General features: G+C 40.6%; 1 protein-coding gene across 1 annotated transcript in view; it reads right to left on the reverse strand.

Moving 5' to 3' along the window:
• Positions 1-1,168: 1,168 nt before the first annotated feature.
• UNC13C (unc-13 homolog C) overlaps positions 1,169-22,517 on the reverse strand; it is a 579,627-nt gene continuing 558,278 nt past the window's right edge. Inside the window, exons 32-34 of the mRNA XM_080645235.1 lie at positions 8,443-8,535; positions 5,391-5,550; positions 1,169-2,944 (exon numbers count right to left, since the gene is read on the reverse strand). Coding sequence (XP_080501361.1) covers positions 2,659-2,944; positions 5,391-5,550; positions 8,443-8,535 — 539 coding nt within the window. The 3' untranslated portion in view covers positions 1,169-2,658. The remainder of the gene's footprint in view (positions 2,945-5,390; positions 5,551-8,442; positions 8,536-22,517) is intronic.

Genomic DNA, 22,517 nt, shown 5'->3' on the forward strand with positions numbered 1-22,517 from the left:
CCTGCAGGGGAGGGCAGTTAGGGGCATACAGGCTGGCAGGGGAGTGGTTAGGGGGTGATCAGGCTGGCAGGCAGAAGCCGTTAGGGGCAATCAGGAAGGCAGGCAGGCGAGCAGTTGGGAGTCAGCAGTCCTGGATTGTGAGAGGGCAGTCAGACATCCCTCGAGGGGTCCCAGATTGGAGAGGGTGCAGGCTGGGCTGAGGGATACCCTCCCTCCCCTGTGCACGAATTTTGTGCACCGGGCCTCTAGTATTAAATAATCATTTATTAGAGTTTCTTCAAATAATAAATGCTCCACTATGGCTTTAAGCACTTTGTTTTGGCCAAATGTGATTTTCACTTATTTCTTTAAGAGCTTCTAATGAGAGAGGTTCATCTGTATATGAATAACAGAGTGTTGTCTTTGTGCATTTTATCTAGAATAAGATAAATTGCCCAACACTTTAATGGAGCCCATCATTGATGGAGATTGCTCTGAGCCTCAGAGTGTTTACTAATTTGAATATGTAAACACAACAGCCTTTTTTCTGGAGACAAGAGAAATACTTGTCTTGGGAGAAACAACAAGGACTGTAGAATTTATAACTTTTTGAATATTAGTACCTATACTTTATGATATTAATAGACTTAATTCATGCTGTCATTACATATATTTTATACAAAAAAGAGAATGAATAGATATAATTGAACGATTACTTGGAAAAAATACTTAGCTTAACATTTTTAGTAATCAATCAATGCAAACCCAAAATATAATTTATTCAAGTGTATCATGCCTTCTGACACTAATGTGCTCTTAAAGAGCTCAAGTCAATGTTCTGTAAAATCGTTATAAGATAAATCTAGAGTGAATCATTCACTAAAATAATGAAACATTTTTTCATGTTGCTTGTTTATATGATGAATATTGACTTTCTTATAGTGCTTAACAGTATTTAGATACATCAGTTCTTCCTTGTTTTCAGGATCATTATTTTATAGTATGTAGCTGTTTCCATGAATACAAGTCCTGGAAAGTATTTTTCAAATTCTAATGTGATATTAGAACCAAACGATGTGAAGATTGTTCTAACTAGTAAAAAACAAACAAACCCTGGAGTTTTTATTCCTAAATAATGAAATGATGCTTCATAAATTAAATAAGAAGGCAGCAAATACAATAAAGTGTTGCATGGTCTCAATATATATCCATTTATTAATGCATATGCCACAGGATCACATTGCACTATGCATTTGGAGAAGTCATTAACAAAGCAATTGCCTAACAATTTAACATGAATTAGTGGATTTCACTGGTCTGTGTTTTCACATCCAGTAGCAGAATGGTTCTGAGATTCATGATAATATTAATTTTGTTCTTAACATACCAGACCAGCTTGTTCACAAAACACAATCATTGTAATTGGTTCTTGTTTCTGCAGGTATATGTTGTCCACTAACAGTTATGAGCATGTTTCAAAGTACTGTTCTACAGCCAACTATTTAGATAGACTCTAAAAAGTCAAACCATAAAAATACAGAAAATGCAAATATTCATGAAATATTTCATATTCAAAATCCAGCCTAGTTATTGTTTTCCTATTTCATCTGATGCATCTTGATCTTATAAATAACGTAAATTATAAGATTGTAAGCAATTTCTTTAGATTCTGTTTTACATTTTTCATTAAGTAGATGAAGACAAGGCTTTTTGTTCCAGTGCAATATATAGTAATGCTGTATTTAGTACAAATCGTTGAATATTTTTAAAAGAAAAAGGCATTTAACTGATTACAGTGCTAAGTAATTAAGGAGTTAGCCATATCTGTCAGAGGGAAAACACTAATGGTAGTTACTTATCATAGATAATTAAAAAAAAAAAACAACGTCCATCACATGACTTTGTAAAGAATGAAATTTGATAAAGCCAAGACATAATGCTAGGCGGCAAGTGCATCAACTTACCTTTTTAACAAATGTGATGTGACCGTGGCAGTTTTGAAGAACAAAGTTTTGTCAATATATCAAACATTGTTAACAAACTCTTTAGCATTGCTTTGTGTAAGTATGCTTTAATAGCATTTCTTCACAGTGATATTTCAGAAAGGTTGGAAACTGGTCAGCATAAAATATTTCCCACCTTTTCTATTTAATTTGTATGCAAAAATCATCACAATATATCTTCAACTATAAAATTACAAATGCTTTCTAGTGGTGACTGCATTTCTAGTTATAATAGAAAAGGGTATTTCTAAGACATCTACAATGAGGTAAGTCTAAATAAAACAGAATTTGAGTTAACAAATCTTTCTGATCTATGGGCAATTGAAACTAATTTAACAAAAATAACTAATACATGAAATGAAAAGACTTAATTGTTTTTCCGTATGCTTAATGGGTGAAAAATTGTTAATGAGATGAAATAAACATTTAAAAAGATCTGGATATTTCACTTTACATCATAATTTTGGCACTTTATGGAACATTTATTTCCCAAAGACCAGTGATGGTATGTATACAAGTTCAGCAGGTTTTCCACATACCTTGTAGACATTGTATGTGATTACTGGCAAACACTGAAATGTAGTGAAATAAACATTCCCATGTATTTGCACATGCATGCAGTAGTCAAACAATTATAGTTTATGCATTCTCGAAGATGGTATCTTCAGTATTCCTTTCAAGCACTCTCTTCAGCTGATCTTGTTTCAGATTTAAGTCTTACAAATTCTTTAGCCACATCATCGCTGGTCCTCTGAGAGAGTATTCTAAGAATAGTCAAACCGGTGTCATCCATAGAAACATTTTTCAAAAGGGGGTACCATGCCCCATAGCTTCCCTTTTCTGCTATGCTCTGTAGCTGAATTACTGTCATTCCGATAATCCGATCTTCTCGGGCAAAGCAGTAATCCTTAACTGAGAGATGAAGTTCATAGGCTCCTGGGTGGTTTTCATTACCCAGAATGCTGTGTGGATTAAAATTATGAATTTTGAGCAAAAATTTTATTTCACCTAGGGATCAACACAGTTCTAAAAATGTTATACATTTTTATATTGGGAAATAGAGTATCACTGTATTTTAATTAATATATATATATATTTAAATTTTACTTAGACTGTCTTTACATAGATATTACTTGTAATGTAACTTTAAAACTCCTTCTTTCCTTAGATATAAAAAGAAAATCCATCTAAATATGCATTAGTGCCTTGCTGTTAAACATATCAATAGAAGCTGGAATTAAAGCATTATGCTGTACTTAATCATTGAAGTCAGGGTCTCCCCTCTGATATAGGGGTAGGATAGGGTTGCTGGGGATCACAGGTGCTAGGCTTGGTTAAGGGGTATGTCGGAAGAATTTCGGTGACATTTCAACATCATTTATTAAAGCCTCTTTTATTTACCTCAAGCTCCTGAATACGTTGTATCTAGCAGCTTTTTCTCGGGGGAATTCACTGCACAGGCTATCAAGCACTATTTACAAGATGCTAAATTGGATACAAATCTCCAGAGTACATTAGTTCCAGCAGAGGCTGATTCTTTAATGCCACTTCTTTCATATGGCAACAGTTAGGATTGCCAAGTGTGGGGCTGAGGGTGGCCTCTACTAATAACAACTCAAGACAGCTTGTCAGTGCACAAGTGAATATAATGTAGAGGGCTGGATCCTGATATGCTGAGAACAATTCTCTCCTGCACTTAACATCAATTCATTCTCAGATATTCTTGATTTTTCTCACAAATGCACATCTATTGCTCAGCAGAACAAGCATCCACATTCCTTCCTTTTGAAGTGACTTTTTCTAATCAAGCATGTTGTAGACACAAACTTTCGTGAGCTTGATCCGATGTCTCCCTCTCTTCTTTATCTGTCCCTAGTTCAGATTATCCAGATTTTTGTGGAATGAATTTCATTTATATGCAGATCATTTTCAAGTCATATTCAACTTTATATTTGATATTTCCTCTTGGGTGTCCAATAGGCATTTCCAAATCGAACAAAAATCTCTGATCTCCGTATCTCTTGTCCCTATGCCCCCATCTCAGTAAACAACTACCCCAAAATCTAAGGGGTATCTTTTATTTCATTCAGTGTCAGGTAACTTCCATTTGCCCTAATTGGATGTACTCCCCATCTATCTTTTTGCACTTTGTAATAAATGGAATGCTGGCCTGTTAGGACTATAATAGAGTTTCTCTGTGTTCTGGCTTCCAGTGGTTTTGGCCAAAAGGAAGCCCTATCATGAAATCAGAAGTAATGACGAGAGTAAGATCAGAGTCTTTGTTTCTGGCTCCTTGCCTGTGAGGCTGTTCCCGACATGGAAGGCCACTGCTCTTTTAAGGGGGCCCACTGCACTGGAGGTTTTCACTTCCCCAATTTTAATAACAACTCATCCTCTCCTTCCTCAGGTGCCCTAGGGGCCACCTCCTGGCCACTACTTGCCCCAGGTTACATTTCTTGGAGTCCCTCGACTCTTACAACTTTGTAAATTCCTCTATACATATGTCTGTCTTAAAATATTCTAAATTGAATGTTCTCAGAACCTAATTATATTCTCTTTCTTTCATGTTCTACCTCCAGTTCACTGCAAGTTCTATAGAACCTACTTCCAATACATATCCAGAATCTTTCTACTACTTACTTCCATTTCCTACTACCATCTCTCCAGTCACTGTTATCTCTTACCTGGACCATTGCAATAACCTTCTAACTTACCTTTACACATTTAGTCTTGAGTCCCTGTAACTTTTTCTCTATACAGCAAACAGAATGGTCATTTAAAGATGTAAAGCAGATCGTTCCTCCCCTAATCTGAAAAATTTTCAAGGTCTCCTGTTGGACTGAGAATGTAACCTAGTCCCCTTTACCCTGACCATGAAGCCTTGTACCCTGATACCCTCTTCAAATTCAGTTCACCTCACTCTCTTGTCCAGTATATACTGTTTCTTAAACTGGCCAGGCAGGCTTCTGCCTTAGGGTCCTTGCACTAACATTTTTGATTGGCCTGAAATGCTGTCAACACTCCTCTGCATGACTGATGTTTTACTTTTTTTAAGTTTCAATTTAAAACTCAGAGAGGCTTCCCTGAACACCCAATGTAAGTAACCAAGTAATCATTCCATTACACTGCCCTGTTTTAATTCTCTACATAATACTATCATAATAGGTTTTTGTTTAGCATATGTCCCTCATCTCTAGAAAGCATATTCCATGAGAGCAGAGAAATCCTATTATGCATACTGAATGCTTATAATATTGTCTGATATATGGTAGGCACTGAACAGATACTGACTCAGTGGAAGGAACTAAAAACAGCCTTTTTCATCTGCCTGGGATCAGTGGTGCTCAGTAAGTTTAGTTGCACAGTGACTATTGCCTGGTTGAAGTAATGAGTTGGGTCATGACTTACAACTGAAATGTTTCATTGTACTTGGGTGACCAGGTGTTGCTTTTTGTCTTTGTGCCTTGTTTTCTCCTCTTGTCTCCAAGGTTGGGTCCCAGCATACAAACTTCCACAAAGGGGCGGAACATGGCGGTGGTCTGCCAGTTCAGGTTATTAATAGCCATCACTATAACACAAAAAAGGGGATGGGATGCAGAGTGTTAGCAAATGACTGTGTGGAATCTCTGCCTCTCCCTTTTGGTCCTTACAATGAATTTTTTGTTTAAAAAAACATAACTTGCATTTGATAGTGTCCTAACTCTAATGATAAGAAAATATTCTTGAAGAAAAACATTTTACTCTCTGGAATGCACATTTGATGGGGCTTTCAGCTCTTAGCTGTTTGACACTGGAGTGGTGAAAAGTTATCATTCCTCTTGTGTAGGTAAAAACATGATGTTATTCATATTAAAAATAGTGTTTATACCTATCATTAAATATTTAGAAAACAGATTTAAAATCTATAATTTTTCAGAGGCAACCCCTTAATATTTTGTGTATGGTTTCAATATTTGATTCATATATAGAATGGGATCATAATATATTGCAGTCTTATAAGTAGCTGTATTTTTTAAGTTCATCATGGATATCTTTCTAATTCAATATATATTTTCCAACTGCAAATATTCCACAATATATATACTAGAGGCCTGGTGCACGAAATTCATGCACGGGGGTGGGTGGTCCCTCAGCCCAGCCTGCACCCTCTCTAATCTGGGACCATTTGAGGGATGTCCGACTGCCTGTTTAGGCCCTATCCAATGGGCAGTCGGACATCCCTCTCACAATCCAGGACTGCTGGCTCCCAACTGCTTGCCTGCCTCTGCCTGATTTCCCCTAACTGCTTCTGCCTGCCAGCCTGATCACCCCCTAACCACTCCCCTGCCAGCCTGATCAACGCCTAACTGCTCCCCGGCTGGCCCGATTGCCCCTAACTGCCCTCCCCTGTCGGCCTGGTCACCCCTAACTGCCTTCCCCTGCCAGTCTGGTCACCCTAACTGTCCTCCCCTGCAGGCCTGGTCACCTCCAACTGTCCTCCCCAGCTGGCCCAGTCACCCCTAACTGCCCTCCCCTGCTGGCCTGATCTCCCACAACTGCCCTCCCCTGCAGACCTGGTCTCCCCCAACTGCCTTCCTCTGCTGGCCTGGTCACCGCTAACTGCCCTCCCTGCTGGCCTGATCACCCACAACTGCCCTTCCCTGCAGGCCTGGTCCCCCCCAACTGCCCTCCCCTGCAGGCCTGGTCCCCCCAACTGCCCTCCCCTGCAGGCATGGGTCCCCCCCAACTGTCTTCCTCTGCAGGCCTGGTCCCCCCCAACTGCCCTCCCCTGCTGGCCTGGTCCGCCCCCCACCCCCAACTGCCCTCCTTGTAGTCCTGGGTCTCCCCCCAACTGCCCTCCCCTGCAGGCCTGGTCTCCCCCAACTGCCCTAACCTGCAGGCCTGGTCCCCCCCACCCCCTGCAACTTCCCTCCCTTGCTGGCTTGGTCTCCCCCAACTGCCCTCCTCTGCTGGCCTGGTCACCTGCAACTGCCCTCCTCTGCCAGCCTGGTCACCCCTTACTGCCCTCCCTGCTGGCCTGATCACCCACAACTGCCCTCCCCTGCAGGCCTGGTCCCCCCCAACTGCCCTCCCCTGCAGGCCTGGTCCCCCCCAACTGCCCTCCCCTGCAGGCATGGGTCCCCCCCAACTGTCTTCCTCTGCAGGCCTGGTCTCCCCCAACTGCCCTAACCTGCAGGCCTGGTCCCCCCCACCCCCTGCAACTTCCCTCCCTTGCTGGCTTGGTCTCCCCCAACTGCCCTCCTCTGCTGGCCTGGTCACCTGCAACTGCCCTCCTCTGCCAGCCTGGTCACCCCTTACTGCCCTCCCTGCTGGCCTGATCACCCACAACTGCCCTCCCCTGCTGGCCTAGTTCCCCCCAACTGCCCTCCCCTGAAGGCCTGGGTCTTCCCCAACTGTCCTCCACTGCAGGATTGGTTCCCCCCCCCACAACTGCCCTCCCCTGCAGGCCATCTTGTGGTGGCCATCTTGTGTCTACATGGGGGCAGCCATCTTTGACCACATGGGGGTGGCCATCTTGTGTATTGGAGTGATGGTCACTTTGCATATTACTCTTTTATTAGATAGGATTCCATCCTATATTTAACCAATCACCTATTGTTAAACACAGTTGTTTCTTAATTTCAAGCATCACACATAATGCTTAAGTGTACCTTCTCATATTTATACTTTGCCCATTCCTTAATGATGACATTCTTAAGGAAGTATCTTATAACTAAAATTGCTATTGCAAAAATTTCATAAAACGTTGAGCATTTGCTCTACAGTGACAAAATATTTTAGGATACTGGTATGTATAGGCATGCACATTTATCTGTATGTTTCTCTACATTGAAAATAATTTGTTATAGACAATAGATAGCAGTGATATTTTTATAATACAAAGATACATTCAGTAATGCAATTTTAAATATATTAGAAGGGCATGGTTTTGATTGAAGTGGATATTATTTAGAATATGGTTATATTGAGCAAAATATTAACCATTTAATTTCATCTTTGAAATGACCCTTGCATTCAGGTGATATTTTTACAATATAAACCAATAGATTAAACCATCATTAAAAAATCAAATCAGTTGTTGAAAATAACTTAGAGAAAGAATTAGGTAAGTTATGTGAATAGTAAGCCAACCATAGCACTAATATTCAAATTACACACACATATATATATATATATATATATATATATATATATATATATATATTAGGATTAACCACAGAGAAAATATACAGTTTTGAAATGTAATCACCAATGTATTTAAATATTTCAAATTACATAGGTTAATTATCTGTGGCATGTATTTGTTTTTAAATAAAAGTTCTGGTTCAGAAAGACATTCTAAATCCCTAAAATAATTTAATATACATATTCAAACACAGATAAAAATGACATTTTAATATTAATTTTGCACAGATTAAAGTCTGATGAGCTGTTTGACCTATCTGGATCCAAAATGTACCTTTTACAGTGACTTTATGCTCTCCAGTTCCTGGGGTGGTGGTGATGTCCACATGAACAGATATCTGACCCACTGAATCTTTGGAGGAGCGACCTGCAAATAAGCAGAAGCTTAGGGCCTGACCTTTCAGATGACTTAATAACGGACATCTACATTATCTGCATAAGGGACTTGAAAGTGTTCTTTTCTGGAAATGAATAGTTCTTTTTATTAATAGCACATAATGTTGATATATGTTCACTAAATTCAATTTGCTATGCAGGTTTGAGACTTGGATATAATCATATTTGCCCAAGGAGCTAAAATTTCATATGATCCTTAGATATTGTGTTACTATTACAGAAAGATGGCTCTAGAGCACTTGCCCTCATGAAGCCCACAGTATGCCAGGGGAGACCAATATACAGCTACAGTAGAGCGTGACAAGTCTACTGATGGCATAAAAGTTAGTCAAGTGTTAAGCATGTTGTATTGAAAAGTACCTGTGATTTGTGGTCAGAAAAACTTGAATTTAAATCATAGTTATGCTACTTCTGGTTCTGTGATAAGAATGTGCTGTATTCTCACATCTCAATTTGCTCATTTATAAAATAGGGATAATAACACCAACCTCTTAATATATATACACTCGCATATACCCTAACTATCCTTTATCTTATATTTTCACCCCCCCAAAAAATATATATATATGTAAAGTTATCTCTCATTCTTTAATGTAGCATGGAATATCACAGCACTAACTACAAAGTAAAGGTTCAAAGAGTATTTGCTTAAAAATAAATTACTGAGCCCTGGTCAGTGTTGTTCAGTGGTTGGAATGTCAGCCTGCACACTGAAGGTTCGTAGGGGTGCATTCATCAGGCGGCCAATCCAATCGATGTGTCTCTTTCATATCAATGTTGCTCTTACTCTTACTCTCTCTCTCTCTCTTTCTCCTCCTTCTTCCCTCCCACCCTCTCTAAAAACAAATGGGAAATAATATCCCCGGGTGAGGATTAAAAGTAAATAAATTATTGAGCCATTGCTTATAATAATCAAAACAGTAAAATATTTAATGGTTGGCCATTGTTCCATTATATGAACATACCATAATTTAACCATATTGCACTTGTTTCCAATCTTTTGTTATTATAATCAAACTATAATAATTATTTTTATATTTACAAGTTTATCTATAGTATAATTCTTAGAAGTAAAATTTATTTGTCAATTTTAATTTTGCCCCAGAGAGATTTTAACAATTTACACTTTTATATGCAATATAGAAGATCAACAAGAAATGTACTTTTCTAAAATAAATGGCTAATAATCGAATCTGAAAATAGATGATTCTAAGAAACCTTTGGTTTCTAATCTCTGATAATTGCTAGTTTGGGGCCTGAACCTCTCAATAGGACCTGCTGAGAAGAGCCAGTTCACCACAAAGACTCCTCTCCCTCGATAATAAAAGAATTAAAAGATAGAAAGTCATCACTCGGGCATTAGTAAAGGGACCATTCTTTGCTCCTGGGGAAAGGAAGAGGGGAAATGTTCCCTTTCCCGGAGGTGAGGAAAAGAAAATCCAAAAGAAATACTCCTAAACTCTGGAAGTGCCAGAAAGATGGGCATTCCACTTGTGAATTGGCTGCTTACTTAGCGGACAATATAATCCGAGCATGGCCAAGTGAGGGACAACTAGCCAGAGGGGGGCCAGGGACCACCTCCTTAAGTTTATGGTTGCTAAGACGTATGGGAGATGGTTCCTGCATGGGCTTGAAGTGCCAGAATTGGGGACAAGAGAGGGAAGATGTGATCATAGACTGTGGTCTTGTCATGGATTTCACAGATGGGACAAAGACGCAGGCACCTTGAGGCTTGTAGCATGCCAGTACCAGCTGAAGTGCAGTGGGAATGAATAGCCCAGTCTTGAGTTTGGAAGAATCCATCAATGCTCCGGTTGCTATTTGGAAATGAGCCTCACACCCACTGCCAGCTTCACAAGCTTCTGGTTCCCCAAAAACAATAAACTGGAAGAGACCAGCAAAGTTTACCCTGACATTTAAAAAAAGAGTCCTTTGTCTTGTTCCTCTCTTTTCTTTCTTCCCAACACCAGGGAACCTACCAGCAGGAGGGAGAGGAAAGGTTCACATGAGAGAAGCCCATGCCTTTCTTCTCCTCCTCCCATTTTTGTCTGCTTGCAGAGAGAGAAGGCGCCGTGAATCCAGTAAGTGATTAAAGAAGTAATGTGACCAGGATGAGGTCTTAAACACTGGAACGACTTTATAATAGTGCAAGTCACTGATATGGCATGGACCTGGACTGTAGAATCAGTAAGGGAGGTATCTATGCAGTAGAAAATGGGTTCCTTGCTAAGAGACAGCCTCTTTCCTAGTTCTACGGCTTTTTCTTCCCTTGATACTGTTGTTTAAGGGAGGTTAGTTTACTCTTCCTTCTGTCTTTTTTATATCCTATTCATACCTTTGTGTATACGTATTAAATCCTTATAAAAAAATCTTAATTTGGATGTGCCATTTGTCTGCTGGATCCTTAGTGTATAGAGTTGACATCTGTGATTTGCTCATAACTTGAATGAAAATGCTCCTAGTATTTTCTCAATACTCTTAGGTTTTGTGGAATAATGAGCCAATCTTCTGTGGGGAAGGGCAGCAACTTTTATCATTATAGGTTTCAGAAAGGAGAAAATGCTTAAGGAGGCTCTTTAAAATTGAGTTAGAATTCATCTTTGAAACAAAGGAAGCAGAAGAAATAGCACACGTGTGGATGCATAAAACAGAATGCTGTGTCCTGCAAACTGCAAGTAGTTCAGTGTGGATGGAGCATAATGATGGTATCTTGAATACAATTTAAAAATCTTTAGACATTATCTTAGAGCTGCTGAGAAGTCTCTTACATTTTTGGCCATGGGTGGCATAGTCAGATTTATTTTTAGAAAAAAAAAATCATTTGTGTAAAGTATGGATTACTCTGATCATTCCATTCTCTCTGGAAAGCCTAATATTTGCATCTCATTATCCCATGAATCAAGTCCTGCAGTCCAGCCCTTCATTAGGAAGCTTTTGATTACTTTCTACTTCATCTGCACGGCTGGCCATGCTGCTATCTTTAGCCTGATTCTTCAAAACATACTTCATATTTTCATCAAGACAAACTACAGGTTTGGAAAATCCTTTGTCCATTAGCCTAGGAAGCCCTGTCCAAATTCCTCTACCATAAAATAATTTTTAAAAATTCTATAAATAATCTGAAGTATGTTCTTGATTTCCTCAATACTATGACATAGTACAAAAGCCCTGGGCAATGGAATTGACTGCTCTAATTATGAATATGGTCTCAGACACCTATTAAGGGATAATTAAAACTCCAACAACCTTGATTTCCTTATTTTTGTAGCACCTACCTGTCAGCTTTGTAGTGAGAATAAAAATAGCTAATTTTGCCCGACTGGCCTGGCTCAGTGGCTGAGCATCAACCTATAAACCAGGAGGAGGTCACTGTTTGATTCCCGGTCAGGGCACATGTCTGGGTGCAGGCTCAATCCCCTGTGTGGGGAGTGCAGGAGACAGCCGATCAATGATTCTCTCTCATCATTGATGTTTCTATCTCTCCCCCTCTCCCTTCTTCTCTAAAATCAATAAAAATATACAAAAAATAAAAACAGCTAATTTTAAAAAATGTACACTATTTCCTACCTTCCTATGTAACAGCTGTTATAAAGCCTATATAATAACTGCCCAGCAAATGAATCCAAATTTATTAGAGTTCAATAATTAATAATACAATGTTTCAAAGTTATGAAACCCCTTGAACATTCATGCATAATGCCCACATATAAAAATGGTTTAAAAACCCATGGATGTTTGGTTACCCGGGTCAAAGACTGCAAGAAGACCACTCTGGAGTGACTGGAGTTCTTCCTAACAAATTCAGAATCCCCAATACTTTTCTGGGTTCAGTAGAATAATGATGGCAGATTTTTAGATCCATCGAATATTTAAGAGGGAAAACTGCTCCCTTCTATTAAAAACGTTTATTAACCATGAATCTGATAAAAGGTCTCTCAGCATCTCTGAAAATGCATGCAGGTTACATAATTGCCTCTGGTGTTATGCTAAGGTTCAGAGCCTGCTCAGTGCTTGGGTTTGTGGTTGAAACTTTTATGGGTGATCATTATGTATTAGTACAAGCAGTAAGGTAGCAATGGCTGGTTTCTGCTAGTGTAGCCATAAAAAAAATGGTCAGGCCAGTTCTTGACATTATTTTTAAATGAGAAAGCCTTCCATCAAAGCACTCACTGGGTGTTATTTCTTCACCTGAGTTTCTAATTGCCAAGGTAATTTAAAGGCTTTAGTTGTGTGGTTATAGAATTGGAGAGATTTGTATGGTAGAAAATATAAAATTCTAATTAGGAAAATATGTGAGTTTCTGTTTGGTGTCTTTTGTTATGGATGAAAACATCTTGTGCTGTTTTAAAGGAACTAACAGCTAAAGTATCTAAAACCTTTTAAAAGGTTCTCTTTAAATGCACAGATGTTAAGTTTTCCTCTTTCACAAATTACCGTTCTGTAGTCTTCCACTTGTACATCCTGTGCGTGTGCTTTCTAAAGAAATATGGACAGTTGCATTGGGAGGAAAAAAACATTAAAAATCCCACCTAGGCACTCAGCAGTGCCTGAACACTTTTGTGAAACCTCCTGGGTGGAAACACTTCCCAGACTCTCAACTGCACATTTTCTTTTCTAACACAAAATATGAAACTTACTGCTCAATCAAGGCAAAGAGTCTTGAGAACTGACTGTTTAATGTGACACACCCTAAAATTGTGGAATTAGGAAAGTAATAGAGTAGAAACTTTAAAAGAGTTTATTATTATTGCAATTATTGCCTAATAGTCATGCTATTCACAATTGTCACTTAAAAAAATGCCAGGTTTCTGCTTTCATGGCCTGGAGTTATACCACTCCTAGCACCATGGTATGCCTTATTTTGCAGTTAATTATGCAGATTTTTTTTCTTCATAACTACATTCTATAATCAGTAAACCTCTATTAATATTAATAATCCATACTTATTGCTAAGTCATATAATAAACTTGTAATATTCTTTTGATATATATTAAATGACCAATTTGTATTTATTTGTTGATTAGATATGCAAGCCGTCCTAACTTTGCATAGTATGTGCAAAGTGATATGCCTGGATTCCAATTCCCACAGTTCAGTTCAATAATGCCTGTGTCCCAACCAGACATTCAAATTTCAGTCATCATGGTACATTAAATGTGTGTCACTACATAAAATAAAAACTTTGCTACTAGTATTTTAGTCCACAAGTCACTATGTAAAGAACAGATATGCATCATCACTTACCAATCACATCACTTCTTTCAAAGTCTGTAGGTGATTGGTCACTGCACATCTGTTCAGTTCACACACAGCAGAAGATAAAAGGGCCACATTGATGGGTAGGAAAGGCAGAGGCACATTTTCGCCAAAAATACCACCCCTGGCACAGCAACCCACAATGGGGAGGGATCCGAAAATCTCCACAAATATCAGCAGACAGAAAAAAACCACCACAGTTCCCTTCTTTCTGAGGAGAAAGGTGTCTCCCATATCAGGGGCCTGCACCAGAGAGACCAACTCCCAAAGCAAAACGTGTGTGACTCTGAAAACCAACAGGCCAACTGCGCCTACAACCTGGAGAACTATAGGGCTGTAGGGAACAGAGATCCTGCTCTTCAAGGGCTCACACACAGACTCACTCACCTTGGGACTCCGCACAAAAGCAGCAGTTGGAAGAGAGCCTAGATCATATGTGAAAGAGATTTATTTGCTAACTGTAAAGCTTCTTCCAGAGGGGCAGAAGTGTTTTGAGACTCTTTCTAGGGATGTAGGTGCTGGCAGGAGCCATTTCTGTGCTTTCCTTCTATATTGCTAGCGCCAGCACCAGCGGGGGCCACTTTTGCAGTTTTCCTCTAATTTGTTAATGGGGGTGAGTAAGCAGCCCACTCCCATGCTTTGCTCCCAGAAACAGCCCCTCCTGAGGCTGCAGGAAAGCAGCTGCAATCTGCCATGCTGCATTCGCCAGAGGCAGTGGGTGAGCAGCAGGCTCTACCCACCCTGACCTGCTCCTGCAGCTCCACCAAAACCAGCAGGTGTGGCCAGGCGGATTGCATTTCTAGGCCCTATGACTTTGAAACAGACTGTTCAAGAGACAACCAAGAACTAGGGCAAGATAAAGCATTGCCTTTATCTCCTGTGCAGGGCTACTCCTTCAAAACTGAAAGGGAGAGCTAATACATAGAAACAATCAGAGAAAGTTAAGCAAAATAAGGGAAAAAAGAAATATGTTCCAAATAAAAAAACGAGGTACTGAAGCAATGATAAGTAATTTACACCCTCCTTCCCCCCACAAAAAAAGTTCAAAGTAATGGTGTTAAAGATGCTCACCAAGCTCAGGAGAAGAACAGATGGACACAGTGAGAACTTAAACTAAGAGAATAGGAGGTCCAAGATGCTGGAGATGGTGAACTCGCCTCCTCCCATGACTAAAATCAAATATACATGTATATAGGTAGCAATTACTCCCATGAGACAACCAAGCATTGAATGAACAGCTTCTGACAACAAAAAAGAGATGGAATGGAAAGGCGGGGAAGCCCTCAGGGAATTGTGCAAACTCTCCAATGCCATTATGTCCTCCTCCACTTTGAAAGGACAGGCAGGTCTAGCTGCTGATCACATTGCCTGGAGACTTTGGCCTCTGAGCAAAGGGAGCAAGCAGGAACAATAGGGTGTCCCCACCCACCTGACCAAAGAAATACAAAGGATCATAGACCACTATGAGCAATTATATGCCAATAAGTTGGACAACTTAGAGAAAAGGGATAAATTCATTGAAACATACAATCTTCCAAGATTGAATAATGAAGAAAAATAAAATCTGAAAAGACCAATTACTAGTAAAGATATTGCATCAGTAATCAACCCTCCCACCCTTGGGACTAAATGGCTTCACAGGTAAATTCTACCAGACATTTATAGAAGACTTAAATCCTATACTGCTTAAAGTCTTCCCAAAAAATTGAGGAGGAGGGAATGCTCCCAAACTTATTTTACAAGGCCAGCATTTTCCTGATACAAAAACCAGACAAAAAAAAAAAAAAAAAAGAATGTTTACAGATCAATATCCCTGATAGACACAGATGCAAAAATATTCAACAAAATAGTAACAAATCAAACTCAAGAATACAGTAAGAAGTTAATACACATGCTTAAGTGGAATTTATTATAGGGATGTAACAATGATTAAAGGATGCAAAGATGGTTAAACATCTGCAAATCAATCAATGGGATACACCATCCTATCTAATAAAAGAGTAATATGCAAATTGACCGTACCTCCACTATGCCCACAAGCCACACCCACCAGCCAATCAGGAGCGAGTATGCAAATTAACCCAACCAAGATAGCTGCAGCCACAGAGCCAGCAGGAGGCTTGGGTTTCCCTGGCAATGGAGGAAGCCAAGCCTTCCGCCTGCCCTGGCCTGCCCTGCCTCCTCTCAAGGCTATAAAGTTTAAATTATAGAAGATAAATAAATCCAAACAGAAATGGCTGCGGCCATGGAGTGAGCAGGAGGCTTGTGTTTCCCCGGCGATGGAGGAAGCCAAACTTCCTGGTTTGCCCTGGCCTGCACTCAAGGCTACAAAGTTTCAATTATAGAAGATAAATAAATCCCAGATACCAGGGCCTCCGCTTGGGTCGCCAGGAGGCATGGTTGGCCTGCAAACCACCACAGGCCCCTCGCCCAGGCTGCCCCATGCCCCAAGGGAACCCCCACCCTGACCCAGGACACCCTTCAAGGCAAACCAGCCAGACCCCACCTGTGCACCAGGCCTCTATCCTATCTAATCCTATCTAATAAAAGTAATATGCAAATTGACTGTCACTCCAACACACAAGATGGCTGCCCCCATGTAGACACAAGATGGCTGCCACAAGATGGCCAGCAGGGGAGGGCAGTTGGGGCAATCAGGCTGGCAGAGGAGCAGTTAGGCATCAATCAGGCTGGCAGGGCAGTGGTTAGGAGGTGATCAGGCTGGCAGGCAGAAGTGGTTAGGGGCAATCAGGAAGGCAGGCAGGCAAGCAGTTGGGAGCCAGCAGTCGGACATCCCTCGAGGGGTCCCAAATTGGAGAGGGTGCAGGCTGGGTTGAGGGACACACACCCCTGTGCACGAATTTTGTGCACCAGGCTTCTAGTATTAACATAATAAAAGATAAAAATCATATGATGATTTCAATAGATATAGAAACACCATTTAAAAAAATTCAATATCCATTTATGATAAAAACTCTCAACAAAGTCCATATAGACAGAACATACCTCAACATAATAAAGGCTATATAAAGGACTAAGAAGCACAAATTGGTAGTTGCAAAATAGTTACGGGGAAGTAAGTAAATGATAGGAAATATTCTATCTAATAAAGAGGGAATATGCTAATTGACCCTCACGCCATCATAAAGATGGTGGCACTCACAGTCAATAAGGAGGGAATATGCTAATTGACTGCCCCACCTTCAAAGATGGCAGTGCCCACAGCCAATAAAAAGGGAATATGCTAACTGACTTCCCCACCCTCAAATATGGCAGCGCCCACAGCCAATAAGGAGGGAATATGCTAATTGACTACCATGCCCTCAAAGATGGCGGTGCCCACAGCCACAAGATGGCAGCATCCAGTCCCCTTAGTCCTGCCAGGGCAGCACCCGCACGCCTGCCTCCGGAGTCCCCCAGTCCACTCAGGCCCCCAGCTCCCAGGGCTGGCCTGAGGCACAGGCAAGCCTTGGATGGCGGCTGCCCAGCACCCAGGGCTGCCCAAGGCTTAGGTTACCACAGCCAGCCGAGGCTTGTGCTGCCGCCCGTGGCAGCAGCTGAGGTGTGATGGGGGCATCGCCTTCCTCTGATTGCCGGGTTGCCTTCCGCCCCTGAGGGCTCCCAGACTGTGAGAGGGGACAGGCCGGGCTGAGGGACGCCCCCCTCCAGTGCATGTATTTTCATGCACCGGGCCTCTAGTAGTCAATAATATTGTGATAACTAGGTATGGTGCCAGTTGTGGTACTGGAAATATCAAGGGGAACACTATGTAAAATATATGACTGTCCAACCATTAAGCTGTATACCTGAAGCCAATACATAATTTAAAAAAATAATTTCTCTTAAATTTTTAAAAAAGAGTCCTTATATTTAAAAAAAAAAAAAAAAAGGCCATATATCACAAGCCCATTTCTAAGATCATACTCAATGGCGTAAAGCTCTAAGCTTATTGCTTAAGATCAGGAACAGGATAAGGATGCCCACTTTTATTTAACATAGACTTGGAAGTCCTAGTCACAGCAATTAAGCAGCAAAGAAGAAATAAAAGGCACACAAATTAGGAAGTAAGAAGTAAAACTGTTACTATTTGTGGATGATATCTATACAGAGAACTCCAAAGATTCTACCAAAAAACTACTAGAATTAATAAATGAACTCATCAAAGTAGCAGGATACAAAATTAATATTTAGAAATTGATTGCATGTTTACATACTAATAACAAACTATCAGAAAGAGAAATTAAGAAAACATCCTACTCAATACTGAAAAGCTGAAAGTTTTTTCCTTAAGATTAGGAATAAGACAAGGATGCCTACTCTTGCTACTTTTATTCAACATGATATTGGAAGTCCTAGGAAGAACAATCAGGCAAGAAAAATAAATAAAGGCTTACAAATTGGAAAGGACAAAGTAAAGCTCTCATGTTTGTGGATGACATGATTTTATATATAGAAAACCCTAAAAACTCCTTCAAAAAACTATTAGAATGAATAGACAAAGTCAGTAAAGTTGCTGGGTACAAAGTCAATCTGTAACAGTCTGCTGTTTTTCTGCACTCTAACAACAAACTATTAGAAAGAGAAATTAAGAAACAATCCCATCTACAATAGCATCAAAGAGAATAAAATACTGCCGAGAAGGTGTGGCTCAGTAGCTGAGTGTTGACCCATGAACCAGAAGGTTTCGATTTGATTCCTGGCCAGGACACTTGCCTGGGTTGCTGGCTCGATCCTGAGTGTGGAGCGTGCAGGAGGCAGCCAACCAATAATTCTCTCTCATCATTGATGTTTCTATGTCTCTCTCCCTCTCCCTTCCTCTCTGAAATCAATAAAAATATATTTTAAAAAAGAAAAAATAGAGAATAAAATACTTAGCAATAAATTTAACCAAGGAGGTTGAAGATGATACAAATAAATTGAAGGATACTAATTGGAAGAATTAACATTGTAAATATGTTGATATTTACCCAATGTAATCCCTAAAAAAAATGACAATGGCATTTTTCACATAAATAGAACAACCAACTCTAAAATTTGTATTGAACTATAAATATGCTGAATAGCCAACTTTTTTTTTGGGGGGGGGGGAGAGGGAAAGCTGAAGGCATCACTTTTCCTAATTTCAAACTGTATTACAAAGCTATATTAATAAAAGCAGTATGATTTGGTAAAACATACACAGAGATCAATGGAAGAAATTAGCCATAAATAAACCCATGCATATATGTTCAATTAATTTAAAACAAAGGAGACAAGAGTATATAATGAGAAAGGACAGTTTCTACAATAACTGGTGTTGGAAAAACTGAACAGCCATATTGAAAAAAATTTAATTAGTCACTGTACAATACCAAAACACAAAATTAACTCAAAGGACCTAAGTAGACACTTCTCCAAAGAGGACAAACAGATGGCCAAGAGACACATAAAAAAATGCTCAAAGGCACTAATCATCAGAGAAATGCAAATTAAAATGACAATGAGGTATCGTCTCACACCTGCCAGAATGGCTACCATCAATCAACAAACAACAAATGCTGGTGAGGATGTGGAGCAAAGGGAACCCTCATACACTTCTGATGGGAATACAGACTGGTGCAGCCACTGTGGAAAACAGTATGGAGTTTCTCAAAAAATAAAAAATGGAACATTTGACTCAGTAATCCTACTTCTAGGAATATATCCTGAGAATCCCAAAACACCAATCAGAAAGAATACGTACACCCCTATGTTCATAGCAGTGCTATTTATAATAGCTAAGATCTGGAAACAGCCCAAAGGCCCATCAGAAGATGAATGGATTAAAAAGCTATAGTACATTTATACCATGGAATACTATGCAGCTGTAAAAAAGAAGGACCTATTACCCTTTGAGACAGCATGGAGGGATCTGGAGAATATTATGCTAAGGTAAATAAGACAGTCAGAGAAAGATAAATATCACATGATCTCACTTATCTGTGGAACCTAATGAAAAAAATCAATTGGTAAACAAAATAACTCCAGAGACATGGAAACATGGAACAGATTGATGAATCTCAGAGAGAAGAGGGGAGGAGGCAAAAGATTAACCAAAGAACTTATATGCATATATGCATAACCCATGGATACAGACAATAGTGCAGTGAAGGCCTGGGGTAGGGTGGTATAATAGGGGGGGAGATAGGGGACATCTGTAATACTCTCAAGAATAAAGATAAATTAAAAAAAAATAAAAACAACAACAACTCATGGACACAGACAACAATGTGGTGATTGCTGGGGCAGGGGGAGTGGATGAAGAAATAGGGGTGATAAATGGTGATGGAAGGAGACTTTATTTGGGGTGGTGAACACACAATGCAGTGTACAGATGATGTGTTATAGAAATGTGCACCTGAAACCTGTATAATTTTGTTATCCAGTATCACTCCAATAAATTCAATAAAAAGGGAGAAATATCATATGCAAGCAATCAACAGAAAATGTTTGCAACAAATGTTAAAGAGGGCTACTGTCCTTAATGCATAAAGACATCATACAAATTGATAAACTCTACGCTGCTATACACAAATGAATAAAGGTCATAAACAGACAATTCACAAAAGGAGAAATTCAAATATATATAAAAGTCTAAGTGACTGGCTGACTGTTTGACTGGCCGACTGGTAGCTATGACGTGCACTGACTACCAGGGGGAAGACACTCAATGCAGGAGCTGCTGAGCTGCGGTGACTTGGCAGCTGCAGTTCTCAGGTGATGCACCTGGAACCAGAGAGGAGGGAGCCTGATTCTGGGGTGTGTCACCCGAGAACTGCCCTCTTGCAATTTGGGACCCCTCGGGGGATGTTGGAGAGCTAGTTTTGGCCTGATCCCCGCAGGCCAGGCTGAAGGACCCCACTGGTGCATGGATCTGTGCACCAGGCCTCTAGCCCATCGGCTCCCCACTTCGGGTCTGACTCCCCACCGGGCCTCTAGCCCATTGCAAAGGTCATGGGTTTGGCCCTTACATAAACTTTTCGACTCTATTAGCTAAATGATGAGACTTGCTGCGGCCCCCAACGTCTGGTGCCTGCGCAGGCCCATCTGCTTAATATTGGTTCCTGGTGGAGGCAGTGAATTTTCCTGCTACCACTCTCGGCTGGGAAACCGGCTACTGTCCTTCTGGGCAGACAGTAGTTCCAGTGGGCAACTTCCGGGAGGGAAGGAGGCAAAGGAGCAGCTGAGGTGGGAAGAAGGTGGTTCCTGCTGCCTCATGACTCCACCTGGCTGGAACGGCCTAGGCGGGAGCCTGATATTGAGCAGGGTCTGCCCTAAGCCAACTAGATTCCAGGCTAAGTAAATCCTATTTACTAACCAATTGCATTTTGCGCTAAACGCTCACAAGTCATCAGTTACCACCAAACTTAAAGTGAGATGAAAGAAGTGAGACAGATAGAGAAAGTGACATAATATTGGGGGGAGAGAGGAGGGATCCCGATTCTTCTATAATTGAAATTTTGTAGCCTTGAGCAGAGGCTAGGGCAGGCCAGGACTGAGGATTTTTTTTAACCAAATATATATTTTTTCCAGTACCATTGGCCTTGACATGGTTGGCTACTTCCTTGCATTCTTCCGACTCTTCGCCTTTCTCACTGTCTACTTTCTTGGTTCACTCCTTACTTCTCGGACTTGCTCTTCTTCTGTATTCTTTGTAGCCTCCTCATTTCTTTCAGCTTTTTGTTATGTGACATCCCCCAATATTAATCCCTAGATTTCTCCTCAATACTCCTTTTCTAGGTTTTATAGTGACATCTTTCATCTCAATTCTATTAATTTTTAAATCTATGTTTCTAGTCCTTATCCTGATCTTTATATTAACCCTATTTCTAATCGTCTAACAGATATTCTTGCTTAGTATTTTCATCTTAGCTTAACCACATCAAGTAAAAAAATTAACTTATGGTGTTCTCAAAATTCCAGTTTTCAACTTTCCCACTTCCAACCTTGTTCACACCATTCTGCTAGCCAAGCTCAAGTCATTGAAAACTATACAGAGCTTTTATTCTGCTTTATCTGTTAATCCCAACCAATGAACAAATCTTGTCCATTATTCTTTACATAGTTTGATTCACTCTCTACTTCAACATACTACTCTTTTAAGACCTTCTCATTATGTGGATATCTGTTACAGTCCAAGAGCTCACTTTGCTTTCATATACTTTCATTATATTTTATACTAGAGGCCTGGTGCACGAAATTCATGCATGGGTAGGGGGGGGGTGTCCCTCAGCCCAGCCTGCACCCTCTCCAATCTGGGACCCCTCGAGGGATGTCCAACTACCTGTTTAAGCCAGATCCCAATAGGATTGGGCCTAAACGGGCAATAGGACATCCCTTTTACAATCCAGGACTGCTGGCTCCCAACTGCTCGCCTGCCTGTCTTCCTGATTGCCCCTAACCACTTATGCCTGCCAGCCTGATCACCCCCTAACCAACCACCTGCCAGCTTGATTGATGCCTAACTGATCTCCTGCCAGCCTGTTTGCACCTAACAGTCCTCCCCTTTAGACCTGGTCACCCCTAACTGCCCTCCCCTGAAGGCCTGGTCACCCCTAGCTGCTCTCCCTTGCAGGCCTGCCTGCCCATCCCCCCCCCCCCCCCCCCCCCGCAACTGCCCTTCCCTGCAGGCCCGGTCGCCCCCAACTTCCCTCTTCTGCCAGCCTGGTCACCCCTAAC

This window comes from Plecotus auritus, assembly GCF_963455305.1.
Source record: "Plecotus auritus genome assembly, chromosome: 1".
Taxonomy (NCBI): Eukaryota; Metazoa; Chordata; class Mammalia; order Chiroptera; family Vespertilionidae; genus Plecotus; species Plecotus auritus.